Raw genomic sequence first — 21,081 nt, 5'->3', positions numbered from 1 at the left:
CTGTGCCAGTAAAGTGATCAGGAAGTCTGTAACTAGGTTAAAGCTACCGTCTCCCTTTACACTCACACTGCAGAGGGTGGGGTGCACGTGATGGGGGGTGGGGGGTTTCAATCCATGCCAGTCACAAACGGGGAAAAATGCAAAGCCAACCTGTGCGGGGAAGAAGACTCGAAGCCGAGGCCGGGGCTGACAGTACCCTGTGGTTAAGGGTCAGGCGTCTGCAGTAACACGTGTGTGCAGTGCAGGACAGGGCGTGGTGAGGAGGTCAGAGCTGGCGCGGGGGAGGACTGTCACTCCACGAGGCAGGCTTGGTCACCATCTCAGATTACAGACGAGGAAACTGAGGCCGGAGGAGGGGAAGTACTGCCCCAAGACCATCCACCTCCCAAGAGCGTAAGCCAGATGCAAACATGGGCCATGGACACAAGCCTGAGCTCTTCCCACCAGCCGGTCCCAGATGGAACTACCGGGCGGAACAGGAGGGCCCAGCGGGATCAAGGATGACAAACCACCGCGATTTGACATGGAGGAGGCCTTCACAACTCACAGGGATGATTCAGTGGGGCAATGCTGGCGGAGGCTGGAGGACAGGGGGAGCTGGGAGGGGAGAGCTGCAGCGTGAAGGGGGGACCGGGCCTGGAACCCTGCTCTGTCACTCACTAGCTGAATGACGTCGACGGGGGCCTCGAGCCTCCGCATCTGAAAAATGGGGACTATCCTTGAAATGTAGTTCACAAGCTTTGTGAAGGTGAAAGAGAATAAGACATATGGAGTGCTGGCTGGTGGCTGGCACATGGGCTGCAGACAACCACAGTTAACCCAGAGCAGCTCAAGTCCAGAGAGGCCAAGAGACTCCGGCTAGGCCGCAGGGGAGCTGGGACCAACGCTGGGGTTGATGTCAGCGCAGGGCTCTCCCTTTCAGATGGGCAGTGGCTCTAACCCCCGGGCCCCGGTGGAGGTCCGTCCACACTTGGGGCTCACGTGCGGGTGGCACGCAGCGGGAGATGGGCCTACAGCTGAACGCGCCCAGCGTGTTCCAAACGGAATGCTGCCAGTTCCCGGGTGTGCGGTTTATTTTTAGTCGGGTGACATGACAGACAGACTGGAAAGGTTCTGACAGGAAGGAATGCTTTTTCTCCCCTCTTGTTTGAAGCCAGGTATTCACATCGTGTATAATTTTAAATGTAACAACCCAAGTTTCAAAATATGCAAAATTTCAGTCAAAATATCCTCCCAGCAGCCTAAGCGCTACCACTCCGACGCTGGCTCCTGCCACTGTTAAGGCAACATAAATAACCAGCATCTTACTGGGGACTGATACGCTAATTGCCGGCAGTGCGGGGCACAGAGCAAGGATGCGGCCTGCTTCCAGCCCGGGTGCTCAGCAGCCACCTGCGCTCCAGCCGCTGGGCTCCAGACCTGGCATCAGAGGCCATGCCGAGGCGCGTGATGCACCAGTGCGTGCATGCACGCACACACACAGTGATTCATAGCTGTACACACACGCACGCGTGCAATGTACCAGTGTATACACACATACACACACAGTGTGACGCATGACTGTACACACACACACGTGCGATATACCAGTGTATACACACATACACACACTGATGCATGACTGTACACACACATGCGTGTGCGATGTACCAGTGTATACACGCACACACACCGTGATGCATAACTGTACACACACACCATGACACATAACTGCACACACACGCACGCGTGCGATGTACCAGTGTATACACGCACACAGAGTGTGATGCATAACTGTACACACACCATGACACATAACTGCACGCACACGCGCCCGTGCGATGTACCAGTGTATACACGCACACAGAGTGTGATGTGTAACTGCACACACACGCCGCCCCCCAGGCCCCCCTCAGTCTGCCTCTGAGTCATGGGAGACCGGTCCTTCCGGGCTGACAAGCTCAGCCAGGCCTGGGCTGGGAAGGTGACCTCTCGGGCGTGGCTCCTGCCCTTGATCCAGGCCTGGGGCTCTGGAGGGTGACCCCTGGTGGGCAGGCGGTGCCTTGATCAGGAACATTTCTCAGGGTCTCCGAGTCTACCCTGACTGAGGCAGAAGATGCTGGCAGAAAGCGGGATATGCTTGTCTTGAGGTTATGATCTCAACATTTCCTAGCTATTTTAGGATTCCTTATGATTTTACTTTAATCACTATTCTTCCGACTTGAGACCCAAACTCCAGCTCTTGAGTGACAGTCCAGAGAGCAAACAGGGGGTCCTGCCTTCCAGGCTTGGACCTCTTCTGCAGGAGGAAGGGCCTCGGGGTCGGCCCTGTACGGGTTCCCCCTGCTGTCAGGAGACACCCTGACAGGAGCCGCCTGCTTTTCCTTTGTTCTGGGGCCCAGCACCCGAACGGGTGAAGTACAGATGGGAAGATGAAACGACGGGTGCGTGAGGCCTCGGCTCCTTCTCCTGCCAAGCTGCAGTTCTCCCAGAAACTTGCCAACTTTCTTGCCCTCCTTGCCCTTCAAATACCCAAGCCCCTCTCAAGTGGGCGTCCTGAGCATCCACCAGAGTAATCCCGTAGTTACCAAGCAACAGATCAGTTTATCTAACCACAGGGAACTCCCTTGTAGTGAAGGCTGGATAACCCCCCCTCCGTTACTAGGCTGGATTACCCAGCAGGACAGGCAGATGCCACTTCCACTGCCAATGAGGTGAAATCCAGCCTAATTAGGAAATCAATACGCCTGCAAGGATGACCACTGAAAAGGAGAGCTCTCAGCACCTTCTCCCAACGTCACCAATAAATTCAGAGACAACCATCCTAGGTAAAAAGTCAGTCTAACACGTGGCATGCTTTTGCAGGACAGAACTGTAAATTGTATCAGAGGATAACAGATGCATTTTTATATATTGTCTAGTCTCTCAATATTTTACATTTTACAGCTTTAGGATCATGCTTAGAAAAGTCTTCCTCATTCCAGCTTTTTAAAATATTCAAGTATACTGTGTTTCTTGAAAGGAAAGCAAACTAGTCAATCCCAAAGGAAATCAACCCTGAGTATTCATTGGAAGGACTGATGCTGAAGTTTCAATACTTTGGCCACTTGATGTGAAGACCTGACTCACTCACTGGAAAAGACCCTGATGCTGGCAAAGACTGAAGGCAAAAGGAGAAGGGGTGACAGAGGATGAGATGGTGGGATGGCATCATTGACTCAATGGACATGAGTTTGAACAAACTTCAGGAGTTGGTAATAGACAGGGAAGCCTGGTGTGCTGCAGTCCACGGGGTCTTAAAGAGTCAGACACAACTTAGCAACTGAACAACAACAATTTTCTTTGAGCCTGCTACTGCTTTAATTCTATCTAGATTTTATTTTGGTTTATGGTAGGATGGGAGAAGGCAATGGCACCCCACTCCAGTACTCTTGCCTGGAAAATCCCACGGGCGGAGGAGCCTGGTAGGCTGCAGTCCATGGGGTCACTAAGAGTCGGATATGACTGCACGACTTCACTTTCACTTTCATGCATTGGAGAAGGAAATGGCAACCCATTCCAGTGTTCTTGCCTGGAGAATCCCAGGGACGGGGGAGCCTGGTAGGCTGCCGTCTATGGGGTCGCACAGTCGGACACGACTGAAGCAACTTAGCAGCACCAGCAGCATGGTAGGATGTGGCAAATTCAACCTTTTCTTCCCAAGAGTTATCCAGTTACCCCAGTCACTAAATAAGAACTCTTTCCCCCATGGTCTTGAAATCTCCCTCTAGAACATTCCTTCAGACTCTCAGAACACTCTCTGCTGACCATATTTAGTGAGTATGTGATAATGGTGATGCTGATGATGCCAAACTGGCCAGGTAGTAGGTCCACCAAACATACTAACACACAAGCAAATACGAACTATGGGGGTGTTCAGCAAATTTAAATACGAAAGTAAGTCAAATCATAGCCACTGAGAAGATGGCTTGAGGCCACCTCCAGGTTTGCACCCTCCTGCCTGGCCCCAACCCTTGCAGATGAAGAAAGGCCCTGAATCTGAGGGGGTTTAGGTGGCTCTCGGGTGACAGCGAGAGTGACTGATAACTCCAGGGAGAAGGTGACAGGCAGTCCTCCATGTGCAACACAGTCGTTCAGGTACAGAACCCGCTAGTGTGGACGAGAAGGTCAGCGCACTGAAGGGACACAGGCTGTCAGACCTCTGACAGCCATGGAAGGGAAGGAAGTGCATCAGGCTCTTTAACCCCAGTTTATGTTTCGGCAGAGACAGGCACTGGTGGGCAGCCTGTCTTAAGGATGCCTTCTCTGCAGCATCTTAGGATCAAACCAACTCGAGCATCTGTAAAACTCCAGGGCCCCAGAAGACACTGCATTCCAGGTGAGCCCTGTTAGGCTGGTGCGAGCTATCCCAGCAAAGTGCCTGAGTGACTCGTGGACACAGAAATGGAGGAAAAGTGGGTCTTGGCCTCACCCCTGAGCGCCAGCCCCCCGTGAGGAGCCGGGCGCGGGCGGGTGTCAGGCCGTGCAGGTCCCAGGTGATCAGTAGGGAGATGCCGGCCCGCCCTGCCGCCTGGAGAGGAGCCGTGCTGGAAAGGGGACAGAAACAATGCCGAGATGGCCGGGGTCTGAGAGCGACACCCTGAGTGAGAACCCCAGAAGTGCGTGGAGCTTCAGGGTTACCTAAGTGCCAGAAACCTTCCACGGGCCCCAACAAGATGTAAGCCGAGGACTCTGATGGTCCAGCGTGCCCTCCCCTGACGGCCCTCCAGAGTCGGCAGCTTCCTCCAAGCTGAGACTCCTTCCACGTCAGGAAAGGCCTCTACGGGGTGGGGCAGGGGTTGTGTGAAGGGAAAATGAAGAACACTTTATAAAGCCTAATTCTCTGTGAAACTGTCAAGATGGAGAAACACAGGCTGGACATGGAAACGATGAAGTTTTTGGAACTGGTGTGACTGCATCCTGTGAATACTGACTGAGACGGATGAGCTCGGGGCAGGATTCCGGCACCAGTCCCTCTGGGCCTGTCCTGCGCGACACTATTATCGGTGACTTGCATGACACTATAAGGCGTGTTTATCACACCTGCAGACCAGAAGCCAGCAGGGACAGCTAACACAACGGACGGCAGGACACCCACAACACCTCAGCAGGCCGGAAGGATGGGCTCACTGAAAGGTGACCCTGGACTGGGGCCACTGGAGGGCTTGCTGGTGGGTCAGAGAAGGCGGGTGGTCTGGATCGTCATACCTGCACACGGGCAGGGGATAGGCTGCCAGGAGTTTCCACCTGAACCGCGGGGCGGACCTGATGCCAAGGATGGGAGAAGCTACAGTGTGATGCCAGGAGGCCTGGGTGTGAGTCCCTACCCTGCCCCGCACTGGGGAGGGACAGCACCTGAGGACACGGAGGACCACAGGAGCAGACCCATGGCTCTACGGGAGTCCGGCTGGGGCTGAGTGCCACGTGGGTGGCAGCCGTGACCCCTGCTGTCACCAGTGGCTGCAGTGACAGATGTGGCCGCCCTCCTCTCTGGGCCAGCCGGTCTCTACTGCGTGTTTAGGCAGCTGGATGAGCCAGTTTTGAAAAGAACCTGGGTGGAGAGAAAAGCCACCCAGATGCCGGGCTGGACGTGGGGCAGCTGGAGGTGCCGGGGCAGTGCGGCTTGGGCCCGGCTGCCAGAGCAGAGCCACTTTGGGTGGGGGAGGACCCAGCGCCGCCCTGCAACGCCCGTGCAACCTGCTCTCTGAGTTTCAAGGCACCTAGTTCTCCCAGTGCCAGTCTGCTCACTCTCAAAGGATGAAACGAACCAACGAATCAAAGCGAGTATCAGAGAACCTATCGCGAAGGCACTCAGAAAGCGTTGACTATTATTATTATCAGCAGCTAGGAGACAGCAGATGAGGGGCGTCATCAGACACCTCACGCGCTGTCACGTGACCCGGGGCGGCTTTGATCAACGAGAACAACACCCTGTATTGTTCTGTTTGTAAATCACGCACATTCGGCATTTCAATCTCAGAGACTAAAGGCTAGAAGATGAAAATGGTCACTTTGGGCTTATTTCAGGAGCCCCAACTAGTGAGGAGGGTCCACCCTGGAGGCTGTGAGCACCCTACCTCCACCAGGAGCTGGAAACACAGCCTTATGGAAGACCAAGGAGCACTGTGACCAACGGCACAGGGCGCAGGCGGCAGGAGCGTTCAGGACGCATCTGTGAAGCCTGTGCTGTTTGTTCACAGACTCGGAGAGAAGAGGGCAGGGAGAAGGGAACACGTGTACTGGACAACGACTCCAAGCCCCGCTGGGTGCTGCATGTCTGTCTTCTCTCCCCACGCTTCACACGACCTGATCATCCAAGCCCAGCCCCTTTCCCCTGCACCCTCTGCCTAGACTGGGAAGGAAATGAGAGAAAAAGTCGGACCCACATCTTGCCCATAGCTGTCTCTTCTCAAAGATTTGTCTCAGGAGCAGAAAGCTTCTCCAGCCCACTCCAGGAAGGTTTGCTGCTCTGCTGGCTTCAAATCAAATCCTTCCACCTAGGCACCGAAACACCTCCCGCTCTAAGTCTGCTTCTCTTGTTACACAGAGAATTATCTGTTCATGTGGAAAAAAACACCCTTCACAGAATCCATCTACCGGTTACTCAGCCCAGTACTGACTCCAGAAGCCAGAAGCATCTTGAGCGTGCACGCAAGGCAGCAAAGCAAGGTGCGCAGGCTCTGGGGTCGCCCAGACTCGGGGCCACGTGACGTCTCCAAGACCACACACACGGACTCTACACAGCCCAGGGCACACGTGTACCCTTGGGAGAGATGCTGCCGCCACCAGCAAAGAACAGAAAACCCACAGGCAAAGAGCCACACACCACACCCCGGGATGTTGGTTCTCAAACCGCGTCCCCGTCCTGGGCTGTTCAGTGGGTAAGACATCCCTCCATACTTCAGACTGCTGCCAGAACCTTAGGACCACAGTGCAGACAGATCGCCTCTGAAGAAGACCTGGAGGCATTTCGTGTGGGCCCTAACCAGACGGAAGGTTCTGGGTCATAAAAGCAGAGAGGATGTGGAGGGCTGGTGACGGGAAGGAGCCCGAGGAACATGGGGACAGGTGAGAGGAGGGGAGTGGTCGCCTTCAGGGGAATGGAAGCTGTGTGAGCAGCACGTGGAGAACCGGGGGACTGGCGTGCTCCCTCCTGACTTCTCCGTCAGTCTTTACTAGGGCAGCCTCAAGCCAGGACAAGGCGATGGAGGGCTGTGTCTTCTGCTGCACGAGGGCTCGTCTGGCATCTGCTGATGCATGCTGGGCTGGCCACATCTCCTGATTGCTGCACCAGGAAGGCTCCAACGGTGAATGTGGCCGTCCCAGCAGCCTCCCGGGAGAGGCTGTCTGGGTTCCTGCTCTGTTGTCAGTCCAGACTGCTTGCCTGAAAGTGTGCCCATGTCACCGCTGTCTGCAGGTGACCCAGGTGTGGAGGAAGCGCAGGGTCACCGTGAAATCCCTCTAATCGCCTCATTAGCCGGGTGGGGATGAGGGGGCGTGTGCTCCATGAGGAGGCAGAGAGCTGGTAATTGCACGGTGTCAGGTAGGAAAAAAACAGGGGTAGAAGCAAGGGCCAGATGCAAAGGGGCGCACGTGCAGAGCTGTCATCACGTGGAGCTCGGTTGCGGCAGAGGGCAGGGAGTGACCGACGGCTGCAGCAGGGTGCCGAGAGCAGGAGGGCCAGCTCTCCGCAGAGCCCTGCCTGCCAGGCTCAGCCTGCCAGGGCTGCCTGTGAACGTGACTGGGGACCCAATAAACACATCATCCCTGAGCAACCACGGTGTACCAGGGTTCTCCGCCTGGGTCTCATAAGAGACCCAGTCACCGACCACGGCACTGGTCCTGCCCCGTGTCCTGGTCTGGACGCTTCTTCTTCGTACAATTGTCCCAGAGAGACAATCCAGTGTAGGCTTCAAGGCTGCCCTTGACAGAGAAGCTGGGAGAATATACTCTTGTCTACACCCTGTGCAGCTTACCCAGGTTCTAGGTGAAAATTCTCTTTTAATCCTTGTTGTTGAGTCACTAAGTCATGCCCGACTCTGAATCCCCATGGACTGCAGCACACCAGGCTTCCCTGTCCTTTACTATCTCCCAAAGTTTGCTCAAATTCAGGTTCACTGACTTGGTGATGCTATCCAATCATATCATCCTCTGCACCCTCTCCTCCTCCTGCCCTCAATCTTTCCCAGCATCAGGGGCTTTTCCACTGAGTCGCGTCTTGGCATCAGGTGGCCAAAACACTAAAACTTCAGCTTCAGCACCAATCCTTCAAATGAATATTCAGGGTTGATTTCCTTTAGGATTGACTAATTTGATCTCCTTGCTATCCAAGGGACTCTCAACTCTTCTCTAGCATCACAATTTGAAAGCATCAATTCTTTGGCGCTCAGCCTTCTTTATGGTCCAACTCTCATACCCATACGTGACCACTGGATTGGAAAAATCATAGCTTTGACTGTACAAACCTTTGTCAGCAAAATAATGTCTCTACTTTTTGATATGCTGTCTATGTTTGTGATAGCTTTCCTTCCAAGAAACAAATGTCTTTTAATTCCATGGCTGCGGTCACCGTCCACAGTGATTCTGGAGCCCAAGAAAATAAAATCTTAATCCTAATTCATCTTTAAACCACAGGTTCATGTGACGAGCTCCTCACTGCCCTCCTGTCTTGAGGATACCCCATCACCTGTTGAGGACACACTCTTCCGGTTCCCAGGGACTGACGTGGTCTAGATGTTCCAGGTTTGACAGTCAAGTTCAGCGCCACTTCCATCTTACTCTTCAGGATTCCACATTTCCTTCAGGCTAAGGTCCAGCGAACTGACCCTCCACAGGGCATCTGCTCTGGTCTTGTCCAGGCCGGTGGAGGCCCCCACTGCAAACCCCCTCATCTCCACGTTCTGCAGGTCAGTCCCCACGCCTCTTACACCGCAACACCGGGCAAATAGGGCCAGAGGTGTGGTCCTCCGCGGGACTGCTTCACGCTATGAGGAAAGTGACCGTGTGCTTGTTCTCAGGACGGACTAACCGAGGAGCGGTCGGGGCTCCAAAAAGCAGGATTTGCTGTTTGCTGGGCTCATGAAACAATTAAGAGGCATCGGACTGGTTCCCATGCCACAACAATTCCTCTCTTCTCTTTCCCTTTGTCTTCCTCTCAGGATGACGGCAGGCTTTGAGGTTCCAGCCATCTATTCGAAAACACTTCCTGAGCGCCTACTATGTGCCAGGTCAGTGCTGGGGCTGCGATAAGAAAAACCAGAGTTTCCACCCTGAGCTACATGGAGGCAGAGGAGGAGCAGACTGCACCCACACACGCAGACACCACAGACAGTGGAGGGCTGTGGCGATGGCAGTGTGTGTTGAGGGATGGTGAGGTGTCTGCCCAGGCAGGCCAGAGAAGGCTTCCCTGCAGGAGGGACAAGGGCCCGAAGACAAAGAGGAGAGGGGAGAGGCCCAGGCCTGCAGCACACTGGGCAAAGGCCCAACAGGAGCATGAGGGAGCAGGGGTGTGTTCTCATCACGAGAGTAAGGAGACCTCACCGAAACACTGGAGGGAGCAAGGGCCTGATGGGTGAGGGGAGCGCCAGTCAGCAGGGAGCACAGTGGCTGCAGGAGACTCAGCAGCGGACTGTTCCAGAAGTGCAGTTTTGGGGATTCATGAGGTGAGGGCTGGGGAGCTAAGGGAAGAGACGGATCATCACCAGGAGGCCAGAGGGGCCAGGAGATGGGTCGGCAGAGCACAACACTGCCCTGAGATTGGGGGCGGAGAGACACCCCATGCGTCCTTTATAAACCATTGTGGAGAATCTCTGTTACACGTAATTAATGAAGAATTTAAGGAGGATAGTATACACATCAGTGGCTAGAAGTTATTAGTATCAGTGTAGAAGTTAAGCTATGGGATGTTTGTTTAAACTGTCCTCATCATTTTTAGATGGTAGTTACCCAACCCCCTTGCTTTGGGCTTCGTAATCTTGGGGACCACACAGTATTGCTGCAACCGGATTTGAAAACCTCCAGGAACTTTCCACTTCTTTCCAAATCAAGCCTGCATTCCACTGCCTGACTTTCAAGACTCTCCATAATTTGGTTTTGCTTTGGTTCACATTTTCTACTGTTTGCTGTTGTCAACTCTTAGCTCTGGTCAGTCTGTTAAATGTCTCCAAACTTACTCTGGTCATTGGTTTTTGTTTATTCATTCATTCACTCATTTTTGTTTTGGGTATGCTGAGTCTTCGCTGCTGCTGGGGCTTTCCCTTCTCTAGTTGCAGCGAGCGGGGGCCACTCTCCAGCTGCGGTGTGGTGGCCCCTCTTGGAGCGTGCGCCCTCGGCTGTGAGGTTCAGGAGCTCTAGCGGTTGGGCTCCCTGGCTGGAGGCAGCTCTGCAGGGGTGGCACGTGGGCACAGCTGCTCCTCAGTACGGCTTGGGGGATCCTCCCAGATCAAGGATCCAACCTGTGTTTCCTTTGTTGTGGATTCTCCACCACTGGGCCACCAGGGATGCCCACTTTTAATTCTCTTTGTTCCTTTGTGTCTCAGCCTTCACAAAGATGCGTGTCCATGCACATGTGCACACATGTACACACGTATGCCTGCCTAAGGAAACGTATGCACACGCGCTGTACTTGGCTCTCTTTCCCTTTCCGTAGTCTCTCCACACCCTGCCTCACTTGAAGACTGAGTTTAGGTCCTTCGCGTCTAAAGTGTTTCCCTGACCTATTTGACCATCCTTTCTTCAGAAATGCTGCAGTATTGACCAGCTTTATTGACGTTTAATTAAACACTGACTTTCAGTGTTCAGGGGCTTGCTCCAGCCTCTGCACTCACGTCTGGCCGATCTGTCTTCTGGCAGGATGACGACTGGCTCCACGAAATGGAGAGAAATCTCACGGTGGGCAAAATTCCAGGACTGCCTTCAGCTAATTAAGTGATATTAGGAAGGTTGTAAATGCCACATAAAAACTGGCAGGCAAGCTGCCCCTAATGATGAGAATATCGCTTTGCAGGGAGATGCAGCTGCAGCGTCTTCATGTTTGTCTTGGAGGCACCAGCTCGTGTGTTCAAGGTGCTTCCTGATAAGCAAAGTTCAAGGTGCTAAAAGGCTGGCAGTGAATGGCACATTCATGCTTTCTGGTCCACAGACAATTAAGTGTCAGGAAGGCCGGCGGGAAGAACCAGCACTCCTATCCCGGTCGGCATATCCACAAGTGCTCCCAAGTCCAGTCCCAGACATGGTGTCGAGGCTTTGTACTCATCACCTGGTTGATCCCCAGAAACGCTAAGTGATCCAACCAAGATGCCCGTGTGTGCAAAACCCAGACACTTCATCACTGCATAACACGATCAGCGTTTAACGAATGAGGAGGGCAGGGAGATGGCTGACGGGGGCAAGGCAGAGTCTTTATCACCTGAGCCCCAAGAACTTCTCATACCAGAGTATATCCAACATGGTAACTCTTGCAGGTTATTAACAGTTATTAAACAAGTGAGAATCATAGAGAAGAACATAGCAAAGGTGAAAAACGGGAGGAAACTCTCACTCAAAAAGATGCATGGACCCTAATGTTCACAGCAGCACTAGCCATAATAGCCAAGACATGGAAGCAGCCTGAGTGTCCACTGACAGAGGAATGGATACAGAAGACGTGGTGCATTTACAACAGAGTATTACTCAGCCATAAAAAGAATGAAATAATGTCACTTGCAGCAACAAGGATGTATCTAGAGATGATCATACTAAATGAAGTAAGTCTGACAAAGATAAAACATCATATGATGCCACTTTTATGTGGAATCTAAAGAATGATACAAATAAACTTACTTACAAAACAGAAAAAGACTCCCAGAGGTAGAAAACAAAATTACGGTTACTGAAGGAGAAAGGTAGGGGAGGGATAAATTGGATAAACAGATAACACTACTGTATATAAAGCAGATACACAAAGCAGAGGGTGGGACAAACTGAGAAAGTAGCATTGAAATTTATACATTGCCATGTATAAAATAGAGGGGAAGTTTGGCCTTGGAGTACAGAATGAAGCAGGGCAAAGGCGAACAGAGTTTTGCCCTGAGAACCCACCGGTCATAGCAAACACCCTCTTCTAACAACACAAGAGCTGACTCTACACATGGACATCACTACATGGTCAATACTAATACTGAAATCAGACTGATTATATTCTTTACAACTGAAGATGGCAAAGCTCCATACAGTCAGCAAAAACAAGACCTGCAGCTGACTGTGGCTCATATCATGAGCTCTTTATTGCAAAATTCAGGCTTAAACTGAAAAGAGTAGGGAAAATCACCAGACCATTTAGATATGACCTAAATCAAATTCCTTATGATTATACACTGAAAGTGAAAGTCGCTCAGTTGTACCCAACTCTTTGTGACCCCATGCAGTCCATGGAATTCTGCAGGCCAGAATACTGGAGTGGGTAGCCTTTCCCTTCTCCAGGGGATCTTCCCAACCCAGGAATCAAACCCAGGTTTCCCGCATTGTGGGCAAATTCTTTACCAGCTGAACCACAAGCAAAGTGTATGACTATACAATGGAGGTGATAGATAGATTCAAGGGATTAGATCTGGTAAGAGAGTGCCTGAAGAATTATGGATGGTGGTTTGCAACACTGTACAGGAGGCAGTGACCAAAACCATCCCAAAGAAAAAGAAATTCAAGAAGGCAAAGTGATTGTCTGAGAAGGCCTTACAAATAGCTGAGAAAAGAAGAGAAGCAAAAGGCAAATGAGAAAGGGAAGATCCCCAACTGAGTGCAGAGTTTCAGAGAACAGCAAGGAGAGACAAGAGAGCCTTCTCAAGTGAGCAACGCAAAGAAACAGAGGAAACAACAGAGTGGGGAAGACTGGAGACCTCTTCAAGAAAACTGGAGATACCAAAGGAACATTTCATGCAAAGAAGTGCACAATAAAGGGCAGAAATGGTATGAACCTAACAGAAGCAGGTGAGATTAAGAGGTGGCAATAATACACAGAAGAACTGTACAAAAAAGATCTTAATGACCCAGATAACCACAATGGTGTGAGCACTAACCTACAGCCAGACATCCTGGAGTGTGAAGTCAAACGGGCCTTAGGAAGCATTACTATGAACAAAGCTAATGGAAATGATAGAATTCCAGCTGAGCTATTTCACCTCCTAAAAGATGAGGCTGTTAAAGTGCTGCACTGAATATGCCAACAAATTTGGAAAACTCAGCAATGGCCACAGGACTGGAAAAGGTCAGTTTTCATTCCAATTTCAAAAAAAAGGCAATGCCAAAGAATGTTCAAACTACTGTACAAATGCACTCATTTCACATGCTAGCAAGGTAATGCTCAAAATCCTTCAAGCTAGGCTTTAACAGTATGTGAACCGAGAACTTCCAGATGTACAAATTGACTTTAGAAAAGGCAGAGGAACCAGAGATCAAATTGCCAACATCCACTGAATTATAGAAAAACCAAGAGAATTCCAGAAAAACATCTACTTCTGCTTCATTGACTACATTAAAGCTTTTGTGTTGATCACAACAAACTGTAGAAAATTCTTAGAGATGGGAATACCAGACCACCTTACCTATCTCCTGAGGAGCCTGTATGGCAGTTAAGCAGCAGCAGTTAGAACTGGACATGGAACAACGGGCTGGTTCAAAACTGGGAAACGAGTATGTCAAGGCTGTACAGTGTCACCCTACTTATTTAACTTCTATGCAGAGTACATCATGCAAAATGCTAGGCTGGATGAAGCACAAGCTGGAATTAAGATTGCTGGGAGAAATATCAACAACCTCAGATATGCAGATGATACCACCCTAAAGGCCAAAGTGAAGACAAACTAAAGAGCCTCTTGAAAGAGGAGAGTGAAAAAGTTGGCTTAAAACTCAACATTCAAAAAACTAAGATCATGGTATCTGGTTCCATCACTTCTTGGCAAATAGATGGCAAAAAGTGGAAACAGTGACAGATCTTATTTTCTTGGGCTCCAGAGTCACTGTGGATGGTGACTGTGGCCACAAGATTATAAGACACTGAAGGAAAGGTTTGCACAATCTCTAATTTGAATTTTAGTGATAAAGCATTTCACAGATGAGAAAAGTCTGGCAGTATGATTCCGCCCCCAAGGACGTTTCCTCATTTAGCTAGCACACTAAATGTAGAACTTTGGAAGTAACAGAGGTGAAGGACACGCTCTGTGGTGCTGGGGACGGTGACCGGGAGGTGAGGGCAGGACAAAGGGGACCACCCCACGCCCCCTTCCACTGTGGGTCCCGGCCTGCCGGGCCTTGAGAGCACACCCGGATCCAGAGAGCCGTAAGTGTAGATTGTTCACCTGCTTGATCACATCAGTACCACCAGGCAACACTCAGCTCGGCTGGTGTGAGAAAATTTATTCAAAGATGTATCTATGCATTAACAGCAACATGGGAAAGACCCAGATGGTAGAAGCCAGGGGTGGGGCCAGTCTCAGGTAGCTACAAACTAGACTGGGAAAAAGTCTTGATAAATTTACAATTATAGCATATAATCCAAATTAGACAGGGTGGTTTAAGACCAGTAGACGTGCCCTTCCACATTGCCATTGTACAGCAAGCCCTTCCTTGAGGCTCAGAGTTTCCACGTCCCTGAACCACTGTTCAGAGTATCAAACAGATGAGGGAACTGTCTGCTCACTGGTGCTGGATAGGTTCTACTCACACGCATGACTGCCTAGAAAGGCAGACAAACACCCTGGTGAACAACACAACTCTGCCCTCCCAGGGTGGACAGTGCTGTCTTCTGGGAAGATGGAGATTTTGGAAGGTATGTTTCCTTTCAGGAATTGCTGAATATACATGGCTTTAAAATAAGAACCACGTTTCACGAGAAGAAAACACTGCCTGTGCTGGATGTTGCTAAGGGGCCACTCAGTATTTTGCCAGCAGCACTGACCCTGCGTGCATGGTGTGCAGGTGTCTGGGGTTGGGGCTGTCTGACAGGTCTGTGTGTCGGCGTCACGAGAGTTCTGTGTGCAGGGGGAAGGTGCTTACTGTCCCCTTTCAGAATGGAGGACTGAAGGGGGAGACAGAGACATGCCTGCTGAGGAAGGTCTCATTTGGGGAAGGTAGCTCGGTCTTTCCTTTTTCTGAAATAAAGGCATGTAGAGGAGACAGAAGTCCCCTTGTCACTGCACGGAAATGCCTGGTCATCACCTCGCGTGCCCTGCCCTGGCCTCACCAGCTAACACCTGGGTGAACTCTGGGTGGGGATGGCAGGTGAGTCGGGATTATGCTTACGGTCTCATAAATTTGGTTTGCAGATTATCAGAGGTTTACGCCTGACACAATTACTCGAGGAAGTAAACACCATAAAATGGACTGCAGAACAGTTTGGATAATTCAGCACTATTATTTCATCCACCCACACAAAACCCAGGGAAGCTGTTCTCTTTCCTGACAGATGGATTTCAGAGGAGACGCCTCAGCTTGGAACGATTATTGTGGCCATGGCATAACTCTCCACACTCGTGCGGGGTTTAATGGACTTTTCTTTCCCGTCCTCAAAGAGCAGCAACTGGCACTGGCTCGAGCGCTGCCTGAGGTGTGGAGAATTTGTCAGGTCTCTCTGCCGCCTCCCTGGCCACGATGACACGGTCCATGAGCAGATTAGCTGCCCGGCCATTCTTCCTCCAGGAGCAACAAGATTCCCCCCGCCCCAATAAGAAAAAGTACCTTACTGTATCCTTGAGGGCCCGTCTGCCTTGGCGAGGCAGGGGTGGGGCGGGAGGGTGCAAGGAGTGAGGGAAGAAATGCCTTCAAAAGACGGGCATAACAACGGGCAAGTGGCTGTAACAGGGCGGCGACATGGCAGGAAGAGAGCGCGGCATTGTCCCGGGCGGAGTAATCCTGTGACACACTGCTGTCACTCAGCGCCTGGCTCCCTGCTGCGCCAGCCAGACATCAAAGGCTGCCCCATACCATCTTACATGCTCTTTATCGGCTAATCAGCCCATTCTTCCCTAAATAAAGCCCTGTTAAATCCCCTGCTCACAGGGGGACACTCGTCCTGGTGCCCATCTGCCAGCGCGGGTCAGCGGGGGCGGGAGGCAGCGGCTGGCGCGCTCCCTGGTGGCTTCGCAAGGTGAGGACAATGCCAGCGCCGAGCCCCGGCCCCCCGCCCTGTGCTCCCGGAGCGAGGTCAGCACACCCCGGCAGAGGAGGCACCTCGGCCGCAACAGTGAACTGCTGGGGTCACACTGACCTGCAGGAAGTGGGATACATGATACAAGTCTCTTACCAGTCATCACCTGGCAGCCCGATTCTTACCTCTTCAAGTGTCAGCATTTTAGAGACGGTGACACGACGGTCAGGCTTCCAGACCACTAGGCAGTCACTCCAGATCTGACTGTGAGCCTCAGGGTTTTGTCACATTCTTAAAAGTCAGTTACCACGTACAGACGTCAGCTACCCCAAACCCAAGGGCAGGAAGCTAACTCTGGTTCAAGGCACCCCAAATCTGGAAGGAGCTGGGGCACCCTTTCCCTCTGGGAGGACCCGGCTCCAGCAGAGGGGTCTCTGGCCACAGCCCCGGCCAGGACAGGCCATGTGTGGCAGCAGGCAATGCTCTGCACCTCAAAACCGCCTGGAAGAAAGCAGAGCTGGACGTGTCTCCATCTCCTCCAGGCATCAGAGAAGGGGGTGCGGAGAAACACCTGCCTTGCAGAAGTACTGGAGTGTGGTCCTATATGACAGGGGTCGGTATAAGAGAAAAGACCGAGCATCTTAAAAATTTCAAAATGGGAACTAAAATCAGGTAACCTTTTATCCACCATGAAGAGCTTCATGAGGGCCAAGCCCCTGGACAGCTCCCGCTGGGTGCTCTGAAATCCTAGCTCACCTGGCCTCCAGCTCTCTGCCCTCCAGTGTTTCATCTCGATGGCCCTTCATGCTTCAAAAGGCACAGTGACACGCGTCACAGGCCTCTGATTCTTGTGAAGTGGCTAAAAGCACAGATTTCCTCTTCCCTCTTATGGTTGAGGAAAACAAGGCTCTGAGACATTAAGCAAAGATACGGTCTGAGGCTCACAGGCTCACATCAGAACTGGAGCTGGAGCTGAAGGCCAAGTCCTGCGACTCCAAGACCAATGGCCTCCTCCTTCTGCCATTTCACAGCAGAGAACCCAGGCCCCAGTGAGGCTGGCATGTGATCAGCACTTCTTGGTGAATGTGCAAGACAGACACGGTGCGGGAACAGGTGACAGTGTGGTGCTGCCCATGGGTGCTTGGCGGCAGGGCAAGGAGGTACTGGCATTTGTAACTGACGTGCAAAAAGAAGGATACACACTGGAAGATAACCATCCAGAGCACTCGTGGGTTCTCTGAGCAATTCCCACCCACACATCACACAAGTAGTAACCACGATGCACCCAAACTCCCCGTAAAAGCAGCTCTTGGCATCTAAGATACTCTAGCTTGCACACAGCCTGGAGCTGGTACCGAGAGAACACCTATCTCTGAGGAGAGAAAGAAGAGCTCTCACAACTGCATTTTGTTGAGGGGAATCATCTCAGGGCTTTCTGAAATTGTGAAGATGGCCTCAGAGCCCAGCGTCCAACTGCTGGGCAACCCTCCTCACATAGGCTCTCCTCTCACCAGGGCCCCTGGGCAGGTCCTAAGGTGTTTTTTGGGGGGAGGGGGTGGGAGGGGAGGAGGGAGATGACACCAGTGCAGCCTCTCCATGGGAGGTTGCATGTCAGCACCACAGAGAGCAGCATGTGGTGCTGGGGGCCCCTGGAGGCCTCAACAGAGTTTCATGGACACCCCACAGTCTTCCAGGGTGGACTGCAGCCCACAGCATGTCCGGAGCTCTGACCCTGGCAAGCCCTGAGTTACTCTACCCATGGGCAGTGAAGATGGTCCAAAGAAATTTGTCTTGTAGGTCCAATAATCCCCACCATTCAGGACCCAACAGGTGACATCACCGACTTCCTGCAGATGCCTTAAAAGCATTCAGATTAGGCGTTTTCCCGGTTGATCCAAGCACTCAGCATGGTGAGAGAATCGCAGAAACCTGAGCTGGCAGAGTCTACCCTGAGCACACAGCAGCCCACCACACCGCTGCCCATCTGAGCAGAGCCCCCGACACCCACCTGACCCTCGGCCTCTTGTCCACCTTACCTTTTCAGGTTTGCTTTCTTCTTCTTCATGGCCGAGGCGCAAAGATTTTTAGGGGCATCTCTCAGCCCAAAGCTCTTAGCCATGTGCCCGAGGTGGAGCAGTCGGATGTGGAAGATATGCTTCAGCTCCCGGGGGTAGGTGGCGTAGGCCCGGATGAAGGACTGCAGGGCTGGAAGACAGTAGCGGGGCGGGGTGGGGGGTGGGGGGGGGCGGGTCAGGACAGGTCTCTGCTGCCCAGCCTAAGGCCTGTCCTGTGCAGTTCACCCTGCCAGGCAACAACGGACACACAACCAGGATGGCGTGACAGACATGAGCAACCTAAATCTACACTCACATATTTGTTTAATTCCTAAAAATAAATAAATAAGCCTACCGGCCACAGGGGAAGTCTACGGGCTTCCCCTGTAGCTCAGTCAGTAAAGAATCTGCCTACAGTGCAGGAGACCTGGGTTCGATCCTGGGTTGGGAAGAACCTCTGGAGAAGGAAATGGCAACCTACTCCAGTATCCTTGCCTGGAAAATCTCATGGACAGAGGAGCCTGGTGGGCTGCAGTCCATGGGGTCGCAAAGAGCCAGGTATGACTGAGCGACTAACACTTACTGGACACAGTGAATAAACCCAACATAACTTCACTTTAATAAACCTGATATTATCTCAGATTTTACTGTGTAGCTTATAATGAGCCTAGAAGGCGGGACCCTGTTTTCTTCCTCATTATAAACCTGGGGCTAGCACAGTACCTGGCAGACAGCATGTTTATTTTTCGGCTGCACCACGTGACATGTGGAATCTCAGTGCCCCCACCAAGAATCAAACCCATGCCCCTTGCACTGGAAGCATGGAGTCTTAACCACTGGACTTCTGGGGAAGTCCCACAGCAGGTTTTTGTTGTGCGAGTGAATGAGCAAGAGAATGCGTGAAGAAACTAAGACAGGATCGATGCATACCATTTTCTTATGAAAAATGAAGTCATTAGATCTTTACACTGGGAACACATTTTCTATTACATTTTAGTTTTCTGAATAGTTAACACAAACATGTTATAAAATCCAAAAGGTCCACAAGGCTTTATCGTGATTGTGGGTCATGTTCATTATTCCTACACGTTATTATTATTATTATAAACCCTGCCTCCACCAGGAGCCACACCTCCAGTTCCCCAGGCACAGGAATCACTGATACCAGTTCACCGTAGACTCATGAAATTTTAAAACCAAATTCACGCAAAAGCACCCAGGATTGACCAATGCAGTGTTTCTTACCCATTCAAAGAATGTATATAAAAGGAGATGAAAAAAGAATTTTAAAGTGGAGAAAGAAAAGGATGTAGTTTCTAAAAGAGCTCTCAAAACAGTCATCGATTGCCATGGGTTTAGAGCTGTTCACCAGACAGTCTAACCAGGAACGTCTGGGTTGTTTTAAAGTTAGAGAGAGGCCCCTGTCCTGGACCCCTCACTGGCCAGAGAGAAGCCAGGGGCGGCTCCCAGGCAGGCGGCACTCTGGATCCACCTTCACTGATGCTCCTTGGAGGAACCATTCTTCCATCCCTGGTTTCCCCGGAATGTGTCTCGACAACAGTGAGAGTCAAGTATCTTGCCCTTTTCTCACGAGCGCCCTTTCTCATCTGCCGACTGAGCGTCCCTGCCTTCCTGGCCCAGTTGTAGCCCCGCCCCTCTCCACCCAGTTGCTGGAAGCAGGCACCAGTCTCCCTCGCCCTCACTGTTTGAGCCACTGGACCGGCAAGTTTGCCCACAGCTTAAACGTAATATCCAGGCAGCACCTGGAGATCGGCGTTTATGAACAGTAATAAAAAGTGTCATTTTAGCAGATCAGCTCCTGGAAGGATCCTGGGAACCCATCAAAGCTCTATTTACTGAGCAAAGTGAACTCCTTTTCCCAATCGATGAGAAATAATAACCAAGGCGACTCCTCTGCACCCCTCTTGTCATCTGTGCTCACTCCCCTTTTTAATAACTGGGGACGAGGTTTTTCAAGGAAGATCTTTAATGTTTCAAATGGTCTCTGCAGTTGGGAGGGTTCTGACACCAATTCAAGTCCTCAGAGGGGAAAGTGCTACAACCACCACGACCCAGGAGACACTGCCTCTTCCCAACCCCCAACATCTACTCTAGACAGAAAGAGCAGGCTGGGACCAGGACACGCCAAAGAGTCTGCACCTTTAAAACCTCATTTACCCCAATGCTGGCCCAGGCCTCCTCATTCACACTGCCCTTGTGCTGGAGCAGATTAGAATGACTGCTCCTCTCCACACCAATCCTGAGAGCTGAGGCTGCAGAGCCTAGTCCTGGGAGATATAGGTGCTCCACTAATAGCTAATCCATCCATGTATGGATGTGAGAGTTGGACTATAAAGAAAGCTGAGCACCGAAGAACTGATGCTTCTGAACTGTGGTGTTGGAGAAGACTCTTGAGAGTCCTTAGGACTGCAAGGAGATCCAACCAGTCCACCCTTAAGCAGATCAGTCCTGGGTGTTCATTGGAAGGACTGATATTGAAGCTGAAACTCCAATACTTTGGCTACCTGATGCGAAGTACTGATTCACTGGAAAAGACCCTGATGCTGGGAAAGATTGACGGCAGGAGGAGAAGGGGACAACAGAGGATGAGATGGTTGGATGGCATCACCGACTCAATGGATATGATTCTGAGTAAACTCTGGGAGTTGGTGATGGACAGGGAGGCCTGGTGTGCTGTAGTCCATGGGGTCACAAACAGGTGGACGTGACTGAGAGACTGAACTGACTGACCGAATAGCTACGGGGAAAGGGGTCTGCCAGGAAATGGCAGAAGAGTCCTCTCCCTCGACAGGCAGGTTGTACTTCCAGGGGGCAGGAAGTGGCTCATGCTGGCAGTGGAAGGAAGTGGGGTTGTGAGGTGGAGATGGGGCG

At 51.6% G+C, this 21,081-nt stretch overlaps 1 protein-coding gene across 1 annotated transcript in view; it reads right to left on the bottom strand.

Moving 5' to 3' along the window:
* DDX31 (DEAD-box helicase 31) overlaps positions 1 to 21,081 on the bottom strand; it is a 73,665-nt gene that overhangs the window by 1,692 nt on the left and 50,892 nt on the right. Inside the window, exon 19 of the mRNA XM_070378777.1 lies at positions 18,172 to 18,340. Within this exon, the coding sequence (XP_070234878.1) occupies positions 18,172 to 18,340 (169 nt within the window). The remainder of the gene's footprint in view (positions 1 to 18,171; positions 18,341 to 21,081) is intronic.

The sequence above is a fragment of the Bos mutus genome, chromosome 11 (genome assembly GCF_027580195.1).
Source record: "Bos mutus isolate GX-2022 chromosome 11, NWIPB_WYAK_1.1, whole genome shotgun sequence".
NCBI lineage: Eukaryota > Metazoa > Chordata > Mammalia > Artiodactyla > Bovidae > Bos > Bos mutus.
The sequence above is the reverse complement of the archived record's forward strand: the minus strand, read 5'-3'. Positions and strand labels throughout refer to the sequence as shown.